The sequence below is a fragment of the Mustelus asterias genome, chromosome 15, assembly GCF_964213995.1.
Source record: "Mustelus asterias chromosome 15, sMusAst1.hap1.1, whole genome shotgun sequence".
NCBI lineage: Eukaryota > Metazoa > Chordata > Chondrichthyes > Carcharhiniformes > Triakidae > Mustelus > Mustelus asterias.
The window spans coordinates 50,198,527-50,217,471 of record NC_135815.1 but is presented as its reverse complement, the minus strand read 5'-3'; the positions used below and the strand labels follow the sequence as shown (position 1 = coordinate 50,217,471).

The 18,945-nt window shown below is 40.7% G+C and overlaps 1 protein-coding gene across 1 annotated transcript; it reads right to left on the bottom strand.

Moving 5' to 3' along the window:
• Positions 1-4,522: 4,522 nt before the first annotated feature.
• Positions 4,523-11,555, bottom strand: prorsd1 (prolyl-tRNA synthetase domain containing 1). Its single transcript, XM_078229884.1, has 2 exons — positions 11,417-11,555; positions 4,523-4,976 (listed from the first exon to the last, which is right to left on the bottom strand). The coding sequence occupies exons 1-2, from the start codon at positions 11,498-11,500 to the stop codon at positions 4,548-4,550; spliced, it is 513 nt and encodes a 170-aa protein (XP_078086010.1). The 5' UTR covers positions 11,501-11,555; the 3' UTR covers positions 4,523-4,547.
• Between the last annotated feature and the right edge of the window lie 7,390 nt (positions 11,556-18,945).

Here is an 18,945-nt window from a genome sequence, read left to right as displayed (position 1 = left end):
CTACATGATCCAAGCTGATTGGAGCAGGCATTGCATCTTCTCCAAGCCTGATCTCATTTGCATCTTAGCCAAAAGGCCGAGATGCCGCTTTAAAAAATTGCTTCAAATGAAGCCTCAGTGCAACCTCATGACTTCAAACAAGTGTAGGATGTTGATACTACACTTGATCTTAGCCAAAAGGCTGATAATTACCGTTTAAAAAAAAAATTATTTATCCAATTCAATCAAGTCCAATTCAGAGTCTCATCAAGTGAGACATTCCGGATCCAAGCTGACAAGACAGGGCTCTCACCTCCTGTCTTGGGCTTGATCTACATGATCCAACTGATTGGAGTAGGCATTGCACCTCCTGGCTTGATCTCATTTGCATCTTAGCCAAAAGGCTGAGATAAGTTTAAAACACTAGTTTCCCTCAAACTGAATGTGAAATTCAATCATGATCACTGCTACCCGGGCTGCCTTCACTACAAGGTCATTATTTAATCCTGTCTCATTGCATGTTATGATGTGGAGATGCCGGCGTTGGACTGGGGTAAGCACAGTAAGAAGTCTCACAACACCAGGTTAAAGTCTTTAACCTGGTGTTGTGAGACTTCTTACTGTCATTGCATGTTACCAGATCTAGATTAGCTTGCTCTCTGGTTGGGGTGCTAGAATAGGTTGCTCAAAAAAACTGTCCTGGAAATACTCTATGAACTCATCATCCAAGCTACCTTTGCCAAACTGATTCATCCAATCTATATGCAGATTAAGATCACCCATGATTACTGCCATACCTTCTTCATAAACCCACTTCCTGTATACATCATCCTACAGTGCGATTACTGTGATGGGGCCTATAAACCACTCCCACAAGTGACTTATCTTTCTTATTTCTCATTTCTTAGTTCTCCAGAACTAAGATTATTTTTTTTATTGTACCAATGTAATTCATAATTAACAGAGCTACCCCTCGACCTTTTCCTATCTTCCTGTTCTTCCTAAGTATCCTTGAATATTCAGGTTCCAGTCTTTGTCATCCTGCAGCCATGTCTCTGTAATGATCAGATCATACATATTTATTTCTATTCATCTATCAATTCATCTGTTTTGTTACAAATGCTACATGCATTCAGATATAGAGCCTCTACTTCTGTCTTTTTACTATTTTTGTAACCAGACAAAAATAATTTAAGCAGTCAAATCAAATGCGAGTATATTTTTGGTGTCTTAGTGGAACTTTTTAAAGAAGTTATTTTATCGTTTTAACTCATGAACTCCACTCTGCTCCCCATTTTCCCTTTCATCAGTTACTTGCATTTATATGGTGCCTTTAATGTAATAAAATGTTTCAAAGCTTTCATAGGAGCATTGTTAAAATTTGAGTCCAAGCCTCATGAGATATTAAGACAAGTGAGCAAGAAGCATTGTGAAGGAAGAGAGAGAGATGGAGACGTTTAGGGTGAAAATTCCAGACCTTAGGACCTAGGCAGCTGAAGGCAGGATTGTTCAATAAAGCCAGGACTGTTCAAGAGGCCACAATGAAGGAATGAAATACCATTATGGTTGCAGGGCTGCAGGAAGTAACTCACCTCCTAATTCCCCAAAGCCTGTCTGCCATCCACATGGCACAAGTCAGAAGTTTAATACTGTCCACTTGTCTGGATAAGTGCAGCTCCAACAACACTCAAGAAGCTTGATACCATCCAGGACAAACAGACCATTTGATTGGCATCCTTCCCACTACCTTTAATATTCACTCCCTTCACCATCGATCCATAGTAGCTGAAGTGCGTACCATCTACAAGAGGCACTGCAGTAATTCACCGAGATTTCTTTGACAGCACCTTCCAAACCCACAACTTCTATCACCTAGAAGGATAAGGGCATTAGATGCATGAGAATATGACCACTTGCAAGTATCCCCCCCAAGCCACACACCATTTTGTTCCAGTTACATTTCTGGTCAATGGTAACCCTAGGTGGCATCCTCAGTGAAGGCAATGCCATCAAATGTCAAGGGAACTAGTTGGACTCCTTGTTGGAGATGGTTATTGCCTGGCACTTGTGTGGCACAAATGTTACTTGTCAATCATCAGTCCAACCTAAAGGTTGTCCAGGTCTTGCTGCATTTGGACACAGACAGTTTTGTTATCTGAAGAGGGACCAGACACTTTCCAATCATCACTTCCGACCTTTGGATGCAAAGAAGGTCATTGATGATACAACTGAAGATAGTTGTACCTAGGAAAATGCCCTGAATAATCTCTGCAGCGTGCCCTGAGGCTGAGATGATTGGCCTGCAACAGCCACAAACATCTTCCTTTATACTAGGTATGCCTCCAGCCAGTGAAGAGTTTTCCATTAATTCCCATTTACTTCAATTTTACTCAGATTCCTTGATATCACCTTCAGGGAAAAGCTGCCTTGATGGCAAGGGCAGTTACTCTCACTTCACCTTTAGAATTCAACTCTTTAGTCAATGTTTGTATGGAGGTCAGGAGCTGAGTGGCCCTGAGAACCCCAATTGAGTACTGGTGAGGGTATTATTGCTGAGTAGATGCTGCTTGAAAGCACTATCAATGACATGTTCCATCACTTTGCTAATCTTGGAGCATTGACATTGGACTCAAAACTCGTGTTTCTCTCTCCACAAGAGAGCTTTGTTTATTTTGTGGATAGGATGGTTGGGCAATTTTCCACATCGTCAGTAGATGTCAGTGTTGTAGCTGTGCTAAACAGTGGCTTTTGCTACCAAATAAACTTTTGGACTTTAACCTGGTGTTGTTGGACTTTAACCTGGTGTTGTTAGACTTCTTACTGAAGAGCTTGACTAGGGTAGTGGCTAATTTTGGAGCAGGAATTTTCAGCACTGGAGCCATGATGTTATCAGGACTCAGCCATTTATTGATACGACATACACCCATGATGCTGAGGTCCTCTCAAGAGGTAAATATGGTGGATCATCCATTTGCCACTTCTGGCTAGGATAGCTGGAAACACTTTACCCTGGCCTTTTACATTGGTACATGGAGCAGAATTCAGGATTGGGATGTTAGTGGAGCCTTCTTCTCTGATTAGTTGCTCAATTGTCTACCACCATTAACAATGGTATGTGATAGGACTGCAGAGTCGTTCGTCTCACAATCACTTAGTTCTGTATATACATGCTGCTTCTGTTGTTTAGCATATTTGTCCTGTGTTAAAAAATCACCAGCTTATTGCATCATTTTTAGGTATACCTGATGCTACTTCTGATATGTATTCTTACACTCCTCAATAAATAATGGCTGATCACTTGGCTTGGTGGTAATGGTATTGCAAGGGGATACGCCAGGCCATGAGCTTACAGACTGTGGATACAATTTTGTCATTGCTGATAGCTTGCACTACCTCACAAATACCCAGGTTTGAGCTGCTTAATCTGTTATGAATCTAGCCCATTTAGCATAATGATAGAGGCAAATATCACAGTGGAGGGTAGGACACCCAGTGCGAAAGGATTTTGTCTGCACAAGGACTATATAATGCTCACTCCTACCAATACTATCATGGACTGATGAATTTGCAACAGGTAAATTAGTGAAGATGATTGTTTTTTCCCTCGTTTTGGTTCTATCACCACCTGCCACAGACCCAGTTAGTCAATGATGTCCCTCAGGACTCTGCCTACTTAGTGATGTTACCAAGTCACTCTTGGTATTTGACAGTGGAGTCGCCATTCAGAGTACCCTCAACACCTCTCCATGTTCAACATGGAGACATAATGATTCATCAGTTGAAGAATGTTGGTGGGTGATAATCAGCAGATTTTCTTGTCTGGTTGAATTGATGCAATAAGATTTTGCAGTGATTTTTTTTTTAAAACTGTATTTACATTAAATATACTGTGAACGTCAATGGATAATACCTATAAAATATGTTTTAAGATTGGAAATGACTAGAATACTCAGCTTGATCCCGTTTGCTATGGTACATGGAATAAGAAGTGGAAGATGATCAAGTGAATGCTATATAATGTCAAAAGGGAAATGTCACTGAACAAACTGGAATGGTGAGGCTTCTTCACGAGTGTAAATTCAATCATCAATCTGAGTTGAGGAACAGGAATTTATTAGTTATAGAAATTCAGTTGTCCAATGCTATTTTGTGGATGATAAATCCATTAGTAGTGGCCTCTTTTCTTTAGTCCTACCTCCATTTGGTCCCAATTGGGACCATGAAAATCTGGTCCTCTCAATCAGGAATCTCCAAGTTGAATATTGTGGAAAATGGAAAACTGTCACAGTGACACACTAGAAGATGCTTTCTGATTTTGGAGCAGAAATTGTGTTTCAAGTTTGTTGTAAGCAATTCTTTCCAGATATTTAAATAATTGGTGGTAAAAGACATTATATAGCAGGTAATCAATACATTTTGAGATGATGATACTCTTCCATTACAATGATGGGAGCCCAGGCTAAAGTTTTTAAAACATTTAGAGGAAGTATTTACCACAATGCCAATTTCAAACATGTTACTGTAAAAATTAGATGCAAGTCTGTTTATCTAAACTTTTGTCTCTATTTTTAATCAAAATTTAGAATTGTAGGTTCATGACCTGTTTCCTTTACAAAATGCAAAAAGTCTACAGGCTTAATACCCATAGTGGCTGAATTAATCATTGGATGAAAATAGAGTCTCTCATGTCCTCCATCCACAAAGTTTGAATCCAAAACAAATTTTACATCCCCTTGTTTATCACAAAACAAAGCAAGTGGTGTTGCGCAACCTTGACCAACTTTCAGTTTTTCCAGCATTATCCCTTCATCTGCAAAGCGCAGATTTCCACTTCCACACCCCAGCTTCTTCGCTAGGTCATTCAAGTTGACTTGTCTGTTGTGTAAAACTGTCACCAACCATAAGCTCTTTTTCTTCTTGTCTTTGAGAAACAAATTCTTACTGTGTGCCCCTTTAAGGTGTTGTACATAAGGCATCATGGCTTCAACTGTGAATACCTACAAAAAAAATTTAAAATTAAAAATAATTTAAGTTTTGAGGGATATAACATTCAAATTTATAAACCAAATAGTTCTACAGGGAAGCCAATGAATTAATTGTTTGCACTCACCTTCTGTCATCCAATTTCCAATATATTTTTATAATGGAAATAGCCTAAATAAACCTGTTAACTGTAATGACATACTTATTCTAATGGAGGGGTTGGAAAGAGAGTGCAATTGGTATATCGAGGTGGTATTGTGTATTGGGATAGTGTATTAAGATGGATAGAAAATGGCAGACAGGAAACAAAGTAAGAATAAACGGGTCTTTTTCCAACTGGCAGGCAGTGACTAGTGGGGTTTGGAAGGGATCATTGCTGGGATCCCATCTCTTCACTATATATATATTAATGATTTAGATGAGGGAACTAAATGCAATATCTCCAAATTTGCAGATGATACAAAGCTGGATAGGAGGATGAGCTGTGAGGAGGATGCAGAGGTCCTTCAGTGTGGTTTAGACAAGTTGAGTGAGTGGGCAAATGAATGGCAGATGCAGTATAATTTGATTAAATGTGAGGTTATCCACATCAGTAGCAGAAACAGGAGGGCAGATTATTAGCTAAATGACCATAAATTAGGAGAGAGGAATGTGCAACAAGACCTGGGGGTCCTCGTACACCAGTCACTGAAGGTAAGCATGCAGGTGCAGCAGGCAGTAAAAAAGGCTCATGGTATGTTGGCCTTCATAGCGAGAAGATTCAAATACAGGGGCAGGGATGTCTTGATGCAATTATATATGGCCTTGGGAGGCTACACCTGGAATACTGTGTGCAGTTCTGGTCTCGTTATCTGAGGAAGATTGCTCTAAAGGCAGTGCAGAGAAGGTTTATCCGACTGATTACTGGGATGGCAGTACTGATGTATGAGGAGAGATTGAGTCGGTTAGGATTGTATTTGCTGGAGTTCAGAAGAATGAAGGATTGCACAGAAACCTATAAAATCTTTAACAGAACTAGACAAGAAGAATGTTCCCGATGGTGTGGGGTGTCCAGAACCAGGGGTCACAATCTGAGGATACAGGGTAGACTGTTTAGGACAGAGATGAGGAGAAATTTCTTCACCCAGAGAGTAGTCAGCCTGTGGAATTCACTACCACAGAAAGTAGTTCAGTCCAAAACATTGTATGTTTTCAAGAAGCAGTTAGATATAGCACTTGAGGCGAAAGCGGGATCAGGCTATTGAGTTGGATGATCAGCCATGATCATAATGAACGGCAGAGCAGGCTCGAAGGGCCAAATGGCTTCCTCCTGCTCCTATTTTCTATCTTTCTAATTACAGCATGACAAGTTTCCATTATATATGTTGACACGTTAATTTATAAAAGGAAATATATAAAGAAGAATAAAATGTAGAAATTTTAAAATTGTGAACTCTCGTCCAATACTCACTTGTCCTGAACCTACTTCACCTGAAGGATACAATTGCTCTTGAATCCCCATGCGCACTGCTGGGAAGATCAACCAATATTATCTTAGAATTCTTGTATGGTCCCTTGAAAATGCTATGTAATCACTACATGTGGAAATTCCACTAGGAAAGAGTCTGTTACATTCCGCTGCAATTCCTGTAGGTGACAATGCACTCAGATTTCCAGTGTTAATCTCATCTCTGGTTTATCGTGATTCCCTGTACCAACACAACGTGGCGCTATATTATCCTTTGCCTGCAAATCACTCAAAATCTTTCAGAAAAAAATATTGCCACCATTTGCTCTCAGTGACTGAAACCTCAAATGCCTTTTAATATAGATTAGAATGAGTGATTATGTTACTGGATTAATAATTAACAGAATATGAATTAAAAATCCCACCATGGCAATTTGAGAATTTGAATTACATTTTAAAAGATCTAGAAAGAAGAAGTTTGTATCGGTAAAAATCACTCTAATTCTGTCAGATTGATGTAGAATCCCACTGGTTTGATTTGCCATCCTTACCCAGATTGGCTGGGTGTGACTCCAATCCCACACACCATTGTGATTGATTCTGAACTACCCTCTGAAGTGGCCTTGCAAGCTATTCAGTTGTATCACATCATGACAAAGATGCATGCACTGGCACGGATCAGCTGGGTCACGTGGCCTGTGCTATAAACTTTATGCAGCTGTCATTCAAGAAAGTGGTCCACCACCACCTTCTTAGGGCAACTAGGGATGGGCAATAAATGCCAGCCATACCAATCTCATCCACCTGCAGAGAATGAATTTCCCTTGACTGATTCCTGGGATGAAGGAATGAGCTTATGAGGAAAGGTTGAGCAGGTTGAACACATTAGAGTTTAGAAGAATGAGGTGTGATTTTATTGAAACATACAAGATAGGATTTGACAGGGTAGGTGCTGAAAGGATGCTTCCTCTGTGGAGAGGTCTAGAACCAGGAGACATTGTTTAAAAATAAAGGGTCTCCCATTTAAGACTGAGATGAGGAGATATCTTTTCTCTCAGCAGATCATTAGTCGGGGGAGTTTTCTTCCCCAGAGAACAGTGGATGCTGGGTCATTTATCAAGCATGAGTTACAGATTTTTTGCTTGACAAGGGAGTCAAGGTTTATGGAGGGGAGTCAGGAAAATGGAGTTGAGGCCATAATTAGATCAGCCATAATCTTATCAAATGGTGCAGTAAACGTGAGGGGCTGAATGGCCTATTCCTGTTCCTAATTATTTTGTGTGAAATAAAAAGTGCCATGACTTTTGACTTTTAATGCTTTCATTCATCCTTTTACTCGAGGGCCTCAGGTGCTTCTGAGCATATGCTGCTTGCTGAGTGTCATTTAACTAAATGAACTGCTGCAGTTTATCAGATGCTTTTCAAAATTTAAAGTCACCAGCATAACACTCACATAAAGAGCATCAATAGAAGGCAAATAGGTAGGTTGGAAGCGAGGTAGCATGGGGCAGGAGGGGACTGTCTGTAGTTGCAGGCCACATTTTCGAAAGACTAATGCAGCCTGCCATTCTCAGTGGTAACTTTCCCTGCTACATCACCCTCCCAAAAGGAAAGAAAACAAGAGACATGGTGAAGAGGGCAGTTAGAAGCAAACAAAGTTTAAAGAGAAAGAAGCAGGAAATGCAAAAGAGACCAGCAGAAAAGTTGACACACAACCAGCAAAACAAGAGCAACAGAAAAATTAAGAGAATGTATTCTCTGACTGTAGAAATGCCACAGCAAAATGAGATAGTTTAATTTAATCTTTTCAGTAATGTTCAGCATTTTAATCGAAACTATAGGGCAGCATGGTGGCACAGTGGTTAGCAGTGTTGCCTCACAGTGTCAGGAACCCAGGTTCAATTCCGGCCTTGAGTCACTGTCTGTGTGGAGTTTGCATGTTCTCCCAGTGTCTGCAAGGGTTTCCTCTGGGTGCTCCGGTTTCCTCCCACAGTCCAAAGATGTGCAGGTTAGGTGGATTGGCCATGCTAAATTGCCCCGTAATGTCCCAAGATGTGTATGTTAGGGGGATTAGTAGAGTAAATACATGGGGTTGCAGGAATAGGGCCTGCGTAAGATTCTCTCTCAAAGAATCAGTGCAGACTCAATGGGCCGAATGGCCTCCTGCTGCACTGTAGGGATTCTATAATTCAAACTTCATTTCCTAAATACTTACTCCATCTCCTTCCCTGGCAGCAACCTGAAATTAAGCCAGTTTTTTTGCAACCGTTACAGTTGATCCTGAGATGAACTTCTGATCATCTCTAAGACCACCTATTTCCACCTCTGTAATATCGCTAAAGTTTGTCCCCATCTCAGCTCATCTGCTGCTGAAACCCTCAGCCATGCTTTCATTACCTCGAGACTCAAGTACTCCAACACCCTCCTGGCTAGTCTCCCACATTCCACCCTCCATAAACCTAACGGCACCCCAATCCTTGCTGTGCACAGCAAGTTACGTTCCCTTCTCTGTGCTTGCTGACCTTCATTGGCTCCCAGTCAAGCAACCACTTGAGTTTAAAATTCGCATCCTTGTTTTCAAATCTCCCCATGGCCTTGCACCTCCCCATCTTCAGCCTCACAACTCTGAGATATCTGCACTGCATTCCTTTAATTCTGGGCTCTTGCGCATTTCCAAATCATAATTGCTCCATCCCTTAGTGGCTGTGCCTTCAGTTAGACCCTAAGCTTGGAATTCCCTCCCATATTGCTTTACTGTGCTTGCTTCTTTTAAGACATTTCTTAAAGCCTTCTTTTTCGACCGAGTTTTTGATAATCTGATCTAATATTTCCTTATGTGGCTTGGTATCATACTTTCTTTAATAACACTCCTGAGAAGTGCCTGAGATATTTCATTACTTTAATGGCACTTTATAAATAAGTTATTTTTAACACTAATATTGAAAGGAAATTTTGATGGGTAGGAGGAGAGCTTTCAATGTACTTACCCTCCTAAGAATCTCACATTGATTTGTTTTACTTTAATGAGTAACTGGCTTTCAAATACTTCTTCAGTCGAGCCTAGATGATGAGCATTTGGTAAAAATGAGTATGCTCCCATAACAGTAGTTGTGGTTTAAAGTCATGGCTGACTTTACTGTACAATACACAAATTTTGAGATGCCATTAAAAATACAAATTGCTGCAATTTTATATTTAACTGTACACAGGTATGGTACAAGCCACATAAGTTGAATTACACAGAAAAATATATCAACCCATGACAGTTTAAATTCATTCTCAAGAAAGGACATGACAGCCTACTTCAAACAATCAGCAATGCAATCAGAAGTGGCATCTACTTTTCCCCAATTACAGTAAAAACCAGGTCAGGCCCATTATTATTTATTAAACTGTTAATCGCAGACAATAGGTTGTCATTCATTCTTCAATACTGAAGACAGCCAGAATATTGTCTAACTTTTGCAGTGACTTTTTGATGAACAATAAGTTTTTTTTGCTGCAACTTGATCAGTGGATCCCAGATTCACCAGGTTGTAAATTTTGATTTTTCAAGCAAAACTTCTTCAACTGGTGTTTATATTGAGAATCTGTAAGGAATAATCATTAAGACAACATATATTGGAAGGAATAATTATTAGGGCAAGTAGGAGATAATAATTAACATAGAAGAGATAATCACTACCTAAGAAGTTCTCATGTATCATCACATATTTTATTAAGCATACACTTGTACCCTTTTAAGTGCACAATACCTTACCAGGCCAGTACACATAGATACTCACATGAATGAACATGAAGGCTAAAAGAAGTCAAGCAAACACACAGAAGCTGAAAGTAATTTCCTAAAACCTAAGAAACACACATCTTTTAAAAAGTCTTGGCATAGCAGGATGCCCCACAATGGTTGAACAAACAACAACCTTGGCTGATTAGATAATAAACTTCAGATAGGAAGGCAAGATGGAACCACAATGATATCATAGCATATTCATTGGTGACCAATCAGAGAAAAGGCAGATAACATAGGTCTAGTAAACCATGGTGGCTAACGAAAAGTGGCCTTGGGGTCTGCAAGAATAGCCTTGACTGTGAGATAAGAATGATGAGGTATGAAGCTAACAAATGTATAAAAATGGCTGTAAGTGCGCTGGTTCTTTGGATTCATCCGGAAATCCCGGCTTTGTTGACTTGTATTAGCAAATAAAGCCTTGCTGCCTGGAAGATCAAGACTCAGACTCTCTATTCTGATTGACAAACTCTTCTTGCCGTCCACGGGGAACCACGGCAAATCCACCATGCTTTCTTATCTGAATAATTTGTTCTCACTTTATGGATGTGGATTTTTCCATAAAGTGGAAAGTGTCACTTTAAAACAACATGCAACAACAAGAAATTCACTTACAAAATACAGCCATGGCATATGTGGAAATGTTACTCCAGTGATTGGTTATCTGCCTTTTGGGGAATATTACATACCCTCCTGCATTCTTTGGCTGCTGGCATTCAGGAAAGGGATACTAGGAAAAATACTTGTGAATAGAATACTGAACAAGTTGATATGAGTACTTTATGACATCTGTTAAGCCCAATCAAGCTGATGCCAGTTAATAACATAGTTAAATGTGTCACAAATGAACAGAAATAGGCCAACATGTCCATATCGATGTTTATGCTCCACACAAGCATTCTCCTAGCTATCCCCCTTTACCCAATGCCATCAAATATTCCTTTCTTTTTCATCTAACTTCTCCTTAAAATGTATCTATCCTGTTCACCTCATCTCCTCACAATAGCAAGTTCCGCATTCTAAACACTCGGCACAATAGTTTCCCTTGAATTCACTGCATTAACAAGAAAAGCTACATAATTTTGAAGATCGCGGGACCCATGAACAAGTGTTTGAAGAGGTTGCAGTGCAGCGCGTTCCCTTTGATTTGAATAAGTGTAAAGTGTTCCCCTTGAGCAGCTGGCGCTCCGGGAGGCAGCGGCTCTCCTGCTTCTCACCTCTGGGTGTTCCTCACACACGGTGTCGATATTCAGCCCTTTCAGATACTCCTCCAGCTCTTTCCGCAGCTCAGCCGAGGCCATTTCCCACTCTCTGCTCCAACTGAAACCACGTCGCAACTTGTGCTGCCCATGCGCACTCAACTCTTGCTGCACTGCCCTTGTCTCTGTTACCCAAAGCTTGCATTTAGGCCTTGAATCCAAGACTTCCCTAATTTTAATGTCGTTAATTCCAATGATTAGTATTTTTAAAAACAGAAACACATCGCTGGGTATCTATGGAAGGAGCAAAAACAAATGATTAACATTTCAGGCCTGGACCCCAGTTGTGGGCAGGGTGGATTCATCCTTCAACATGAAGATGTAATAAGAATCTGTGTGCAAGTGACCAACTACTGGGGGAGAAATAATAGACACTAGAGTGGGTGGCTGCTGAGTATATCCTGGGAGCAGCCAACCTGGACACCTAACCTCAGTCGCTCCCCTCTCCCCCCCCCCCCCGGAAATGGACCACCCCCTTGAAAATCAGGCTTACCAGACCCCTTCAGGCCTATTCACCCCCATCCCCACCCACCTCAGGCCTGCCTGGACTCCTTTGGCCTCCTGGAGCTTCCTTCTGCCTGAGGCCTACCAGATCCTCTAGGCCTGCTTGGACCTCCCTCCCACCATCCCCTCAGGTCTGCCCAGGCCTCCCTCCCACCCCCTCAGGACTGCCCGGGTCACCCGCCCACCATCCCCTCAGGTCTGCCCAGACTTCCCTCAAAATCAGACACACCTAGAACTCCCCCATTCCCCCCCCAATCAAAATCAGGTCTTCTTGTGATCCCCTCAGACTTGCCCAAACCACTCCCTTCCCCTTCAGATCTTCTAGGAGCTTACTTCCCCAAGCCTGCCAGAGCTATTTGGACCTGGCAGAACTGAACCCGCCCTGGACTCAGGCCTCAAGAGTATCATTGATATCACTACCACCATCCCGATTTTGGAATTGGATTTTCCACTGCACCCCTCCTACCAAGTAAGGCTTAAGAGTTGCCACTGCCACCACTGGAGCCCTCTATCCTGCTGCTGGAAACCGTCTTCGGACTCCCACCCACTTGCCAAAACCAGACAACTCAATAGGAAAGTGCAGACCAATGCTGCTGCTCCCTCGTGGCTGAGTGTCTGCGCTTGGGCACTGTGCTGGACCCGGACTGTGCATGTACAGCAACACAATGTACATGCACGTATACTCTGAGCAGCCTCCTCACTCGCTGCTGGAGGAATCTGGGACAAATGGTACCCCAGGAAGCCCACACTCAGGACAGGAATCCTAATTATGGGATTATGCTGGAAAATCCAAGACAGTTGGTCATCTTCCAATACTTCAGATCAGACACAAAGCTAGCCCATCATCTGAACATTGTTTCATTTAGAACAAACATTTCTCTCAAAACCTGATTATCATTTCTTCCCAATACTTGCAGGTAAAACCAATGCTTGAGTCCCAAATTACAAATTCCTTTAAACCCACAGAAAATCAAAATTTCCTGTAGCAAGACATCTCACAGCATTTTCCATTAATTGGGATTATCCTTGTATGCTTAAATTCAAAAACATTTGCTTGTAATGTTGCTGAAAGTTGAGCTGTTAAGTACTGCAGTGAGTGAAATAGAACATCTAAACAGTGCAATCAACAGGGTATCCTTTAACCAGTTAGATTTAAGGATTGGGAATCAACAATTAATCATAGAAATCAATCATAGAAACCCTACACTACAGAAAGAGGCCATTCGGCCCATCGAGTCTGCACCGACCACAATCCCACCCAGGCCCTACCCCCATATCCCTACATATTTTACCCACTAATCCCTCTAACCTATGCATCTCAGGACACTAAGGGGCAATTTTAGCATGGCCAATCAACCTAACCCGCACATCTTTGGACTGAGAAGGTGATTTTGACTGATTAAGGACTGAGAAGGATGGTGATTTAAAGATGGTAAATTTAACATTAGATCAGGTACAGAAAGAGAATTAGAAAAAGGAAAAAGTAAATTGTACAATTCGATACTTATTTTTAAATCTCCAAAAATTTCAAAACCTGGAAGAATTATAATGCTTACTATCATAGTTCATAATTAATTTTCAGTGCCAGAGAGGTTGATTAACAATTAATGTTAAAAGGATATATGCACTACTAATAACTAGTTCTGAATATCTCAGTGAGTTTCATTATAATGTAGCATGCAAATATAGAAGATTTATGACATTCAGTGTAAGTTAGTGATGAGGTAGACAGTGAGTTAAGGTTTACAAGAAGCTAACAGCAGATTAGTGAATCTCAGATAGCAACTCTTGGATATTTTCATTTAACTTCACATTCTGCTCCTTGCTTGAAGTTGCTGTACTATTTATATATAAGTATGGGCTCACATCATTAACCTCACTATTATTTTGACAGCAAATTCTCTCCCAATTTATGAGCTGTGAAAAGAAATTTCAGTTAGAATCTAGTTCTGCACTTTCTGTGCCCACCCACGTTTAACGTCAGAAGTGGAGAAGAGTAGGTGGGATAATCTCTGTTCTGCTCTCTGTCATACCACAGAAAGTATGCCTGCATATAATTACACATAAGATAATATAGCAGAAGTGGATTCTAGAATGCTGCTTTCCCAAATCCATTCAATCCCAGAATGATTGATTTCCAATAGGAAAGCTGCAAGTTTAAAACTAGCACATATTTGAAAGTCTTACAGTTTTCTAACCTATGAGCCTGCCCATTATCCCATTGATAGAGATGCAAACGAAGCTGAAATTCCTGGCAGCACATGGAGCAGATGTTCAGGAAAGATCAAAAATGGCATGGTGCCTGTCCCCTTTATGCCAATAACTCGATCACTGGGGGGATTTGAGTTCGGATCAGTGTCAGGACGAGTTAATGATCAGAATTCCCACTGCAACACACTTCCAGTGGCACAGTGACCCAGCAGGAATTGTGGGGCCACAAGAAAACAACAATCCTACCCAGTTTTATATGAATACATTACACTCCTTGCTCTTTAGTTTTGACACCATTATTGTTTGTCAGTGTTCCAGAACAGCAATGGATAATGTTATATTTTCTCTTCAACATAAATGCACCAATTACATGCAGGAATTGGTGAAACATATGCAGGTTCTTTATTTTAAGATAAGACCATACACAGATAGTGTTGTAAAAAGATGGAAAAAGATTGTAAAAAGAAAAGTAAGATGGATTATGAGAGTAAACTAGCTCAGAATATAAAAACAGATAGCAAAAGTTTCTACAAATATATAAAACACAAAAGAGTGGCTAAAGTAAACATTGGTCCTTTAGAGGATGAGAAGGGGGATGTAATAACTGGAAATGAGAAAATGGCTGAGGCATTGAACAGGTATTTTGTGTCGACCTTCGCAATTAGACACAAATAACATGCCAAAAACTGATGACTGGAAGACTATGGCAGGTGAGGACCTAGAAACTATCACTATCACGAAAGAGGTAGTGTTGGGCAAGTTAATGGGGCTAAAGATAAACAAGTCTCCTGGCCCTGATGGAATGCATCCCAGGATACTAAAAGAGATGGTGGGAGAAATAGCAAATGCACTAGTGGTAATTTACCAAAATTCGGTGGACTCTGGGGTGGTTCCCGCAGATTGGAAAACAGCAAATGTGATGCCACTGTTTAAAAAAGGAGATGGACAAAAGGCGGATAACTATAGGCTGGTTAGCTTAACTTCTATAATAGGGAAAATGCTTGAATTTATTATCAAGGAAGAAATAGTGAGACATTTGGATATAAATTGTCCAATTGGTAAGACACAGCATGGGTTCATGAAGGAAAGGTCATGTTTGACTAATTTGGTGGAATTCTTTAAAACATTACATGTGCAGTGGACAATGGGGAACCTGTGGATGTGGTGTATCTGGATTTCCAGAAGGCATTTGACAAGGTGCCGCACCACAGACTGCTACATAAGATGAAGATGCACGGTGTTACGGGTAATGTATTAGCATGGGTAGAGGATTGGCTAACTAACAGAAAGCAAAGATTGGGGGTAAATGGGTGTTTTTCTGGTTGGCAATCAGTGACTAGTGGTGTGCCTCAGGGATCAGTGTTGGGACCGCAATTGTTTACGATTTACATAGATGATTTGGAATTGGGGACCAAGTGTAGTGTGTCAAAATTCACAGATGACACTAAGATGAGTGTCACAGCAAAGTGTGCAGAGGATGCTGAAAGTCTGCAAAGGGATATAGATAGTCTAAGTGAGTGGGCAATGGTCTGACAGATGGAGTACAATGCTGGTAAATGTGAGGTCATCCATTTTGGTAGGAATAACAGCAAAATGGACTATTATTTAAATGGTAAAAAATTGCAGCATGCTGCTGTGCAGAGGAACTTGGGTGTCCTTGTGCAAGAATCACAAGGAGTTGGTTTGCAGGTGCAGCAGGTAATTAAGAAGACAAATGGAATTTTGTCCTTCATTTCTAGAGGGATGGAGTTTAAAAACAACGAGGTAATGTTGCAGCTGTATAAGATGCTGGTGAGGCCACACCTGGAGTACTGTGTACAGTTTTGGTCTCCTTTCTTGAGAAAGGATATACTGGCACTGGAGGGGGTGCAGAGGAGATTCACTAGGTTGACTCCGGAGTTGAGAGGGTTGGCTTATGAGGAGAGACTGAGTAGACTGGGGCTATACTCATTGGAATTCAGAAGAATGAGGGGAGATCTTATAGAACATATAAGATTATGAAGGGAATAGATAAGATAGAAGCGGGGAAGTTGTTTCCACTGGCAGGTGAAACTAGGGGGCATGGCCTCAAAATAAGGGGGAGCAGATTTAGGACTGAGTTGTGAATCTAAGGAATTCCCTGCCCAGTGAAGCAGTTGAGGCTACCTCATTGAATGTTTTTAAGGCAAGGATAGATAAATTTTTGAACAGTAAAGGAATTAAGGGTTATGGTGAGCAGGCGGGTAAGTGGAGCTGAGTCCACGAAAATATCAGCCATGATCATATTGAATGGCGGAGCAGGCTCGAGGGGCCAGATGGCCTACTCCTGCTCCTAGTTCTTATGTTCTTATGTTCACTGGGAGCTTAACATGGTACATCTGACTTCTATCACTGTTGCTCATAGACTGACCAACAATTATAGGACTAATACATCCTGTTGAGGTGGGTAATGATTGGCAGTCATTCAAGATACACCTCTTTAAAGCTACATGTCATCATTTCTCATGGACTGAGGACCAGCATGTGTTTCCAGATGTGGCAACTTCTGGATTTCTGCATTTAACTGTACATGTGGACGCCAGACATTTCTGTCATGTTTATCCTGTAATTATGACCAATGCTGATAACCTCACTGTATTATTACAGTGAAATCCACGCTGGTGTATTGGAAACAATGATCTGCTCAAGTGTGAGCCTGTAAAGATTGTGGATGATGTCTTCCCTTATACTATGAATATACTTTAAGAGGTTCCAATGTCAATACTTTCTAAAAATGCAAGAGAATATAATAAGCTGGGACTATTGATGAAGCTGCTGAACATGCTAAATGATGTAATGTAACAGTATCATTTGTAAAAGGAAATATGTCCCAGGGAAAAACTTAATTGTAACAGAAACTGTGTCCAAGAAGCTGAGTGAAAATACAGAATGATCAGCTACTGATATTGAGATATAAACATATGTTGAAACAATAAAGGCAAGAAGCTAACATCTGGAGAGATTTGCTAATACAAGATCAAAGAATTTGCAGGCAGAAACTTAAAATGGATATCAAGTTTGCTAAAGATGGGTTCCTTTAGTATATTCAAAGTGTGGCTGATGCATTGATACTGTACTTTACTGAACTCTCAGTAATGAATGTTAGTGTTCCAGAACAACACTGCACTTTCTGCAACAATGAAGCATCGTTCTTGATAGAATCCACAATGTATGTCAGCAACTGATAAAAAGCAAGGAACTAGCAATCTTATAGTGACCAATCATCAGCAAGATTATCAAGGAGAAAGACTTCTTGGGTGAATTTTGCTACATTAATAAACCAACTTAAAGAATCTCTGATGAGAACACCATTAAGAAGTTTAACAACACCAGGTTAAAGTCCAACAGGTTTATTTGGTAGCAAAAGCCACACAAGCTTTCGGAGCTGCAAGCCCCTTCTTCAGGTGAGTGGGAATTCTGTTCACAAACAGAGCATATAAAGACACAAACTCAATTTACATGAATAATGGTTGGAATGCGAATACTTACAACTAATCAAGTCTTTAAGAAACAAAACAACATGAGTGGAGAGAGCATCAAGACAGGCTAAAAAGATGTGTATTGTCTCCAGACAAGACAGCCAGTGAAACTCTGTGGGGGTTACAAATAATGTGACATGAACCCAATATCCCGGTTGAGGCCGTCCTCGTGTGTGCGGAACCCCCACAGAGTTTCACTGGCTGTCTTGTCTGGAGACAATACACATCTTTTTAGCCTGTCTTGATGCTCTCTCCACTCATGTTGTTTTGTTTCTTAAAGACTTGATTAGTTGTAAGTATTCGTATTCCAACCATTATTCATGTAAATTGAGTTTGTGTCTTTATATGCTCTGTTTGTGAACAGAATTCCCACTCACCTGAAGAAGGGGCTTGCAGCTCCGAAAGCTTGTGTGGCTTTTGCTACCAAATAAACCTGTTGGACTTTAACCTGGTGTTGTTAAACTTCTTACTGTGTTTACCCCAGTCCAACGCCGGCATCTCCACATCGAGAACACCATTGCCAGAACAAACCTCAGAAGATTGCAGCAGACTTGTGTGAACTCAGAAGACAAAATAACCTGTAATTAATGAGTATTATTCCACATTTCTTTAAATAGCCCATTAAATGGCAACCAATGTAACTTCAGGAGGTACAGATGCTTTCCAGCCAATATTGTTCTTTTTGAGAAAGTGACATCCTATGAGGACCTTGGGAGGTCCTATCATACGGTGGGCCTAAACTTGCAAAAAGCCTTTAATAAAGTTCCAAATGAAAGGGTGATATACAAAGCTATAGGCACTGCGTCTTTCAGTTTCGAGGTGGCTAAGAAATTGGTTGAATGGGAGGAAACAACAAAACTATAAGTGAGTGATGTTGGGCTGAGGAAATGTACTGCATACTCTAATCCCCTGGCTGAGCCTCTGGTATTTTTGAGAGGTAAGGAAAGCCCAAATGCCTTTTTTCTACCATAAACCATTTCATTTGTCCTTCCCTCCCCGCCCCTTTGATGTTTGCCTGCATAATAAGAGTAATTGCACATCAAAAATAATTTTTTTGTACGAAGAATGCCCTAAGAATTGCATTGACTGTGTCCTCAAAATAGAGTCAGTAATTGGACTGGAAAATGGGGAACCAAAAAAAACCTAATGGTTATTAAAATCATGAATGCTCATGTGAAGTGAAACATTCCTTACAATAACTGGGAGACGCAAGCCATCAAGGTCATAGTCTTGAAAATAAACAGTGAGAAGATATAAATATATCACTTCTTATCA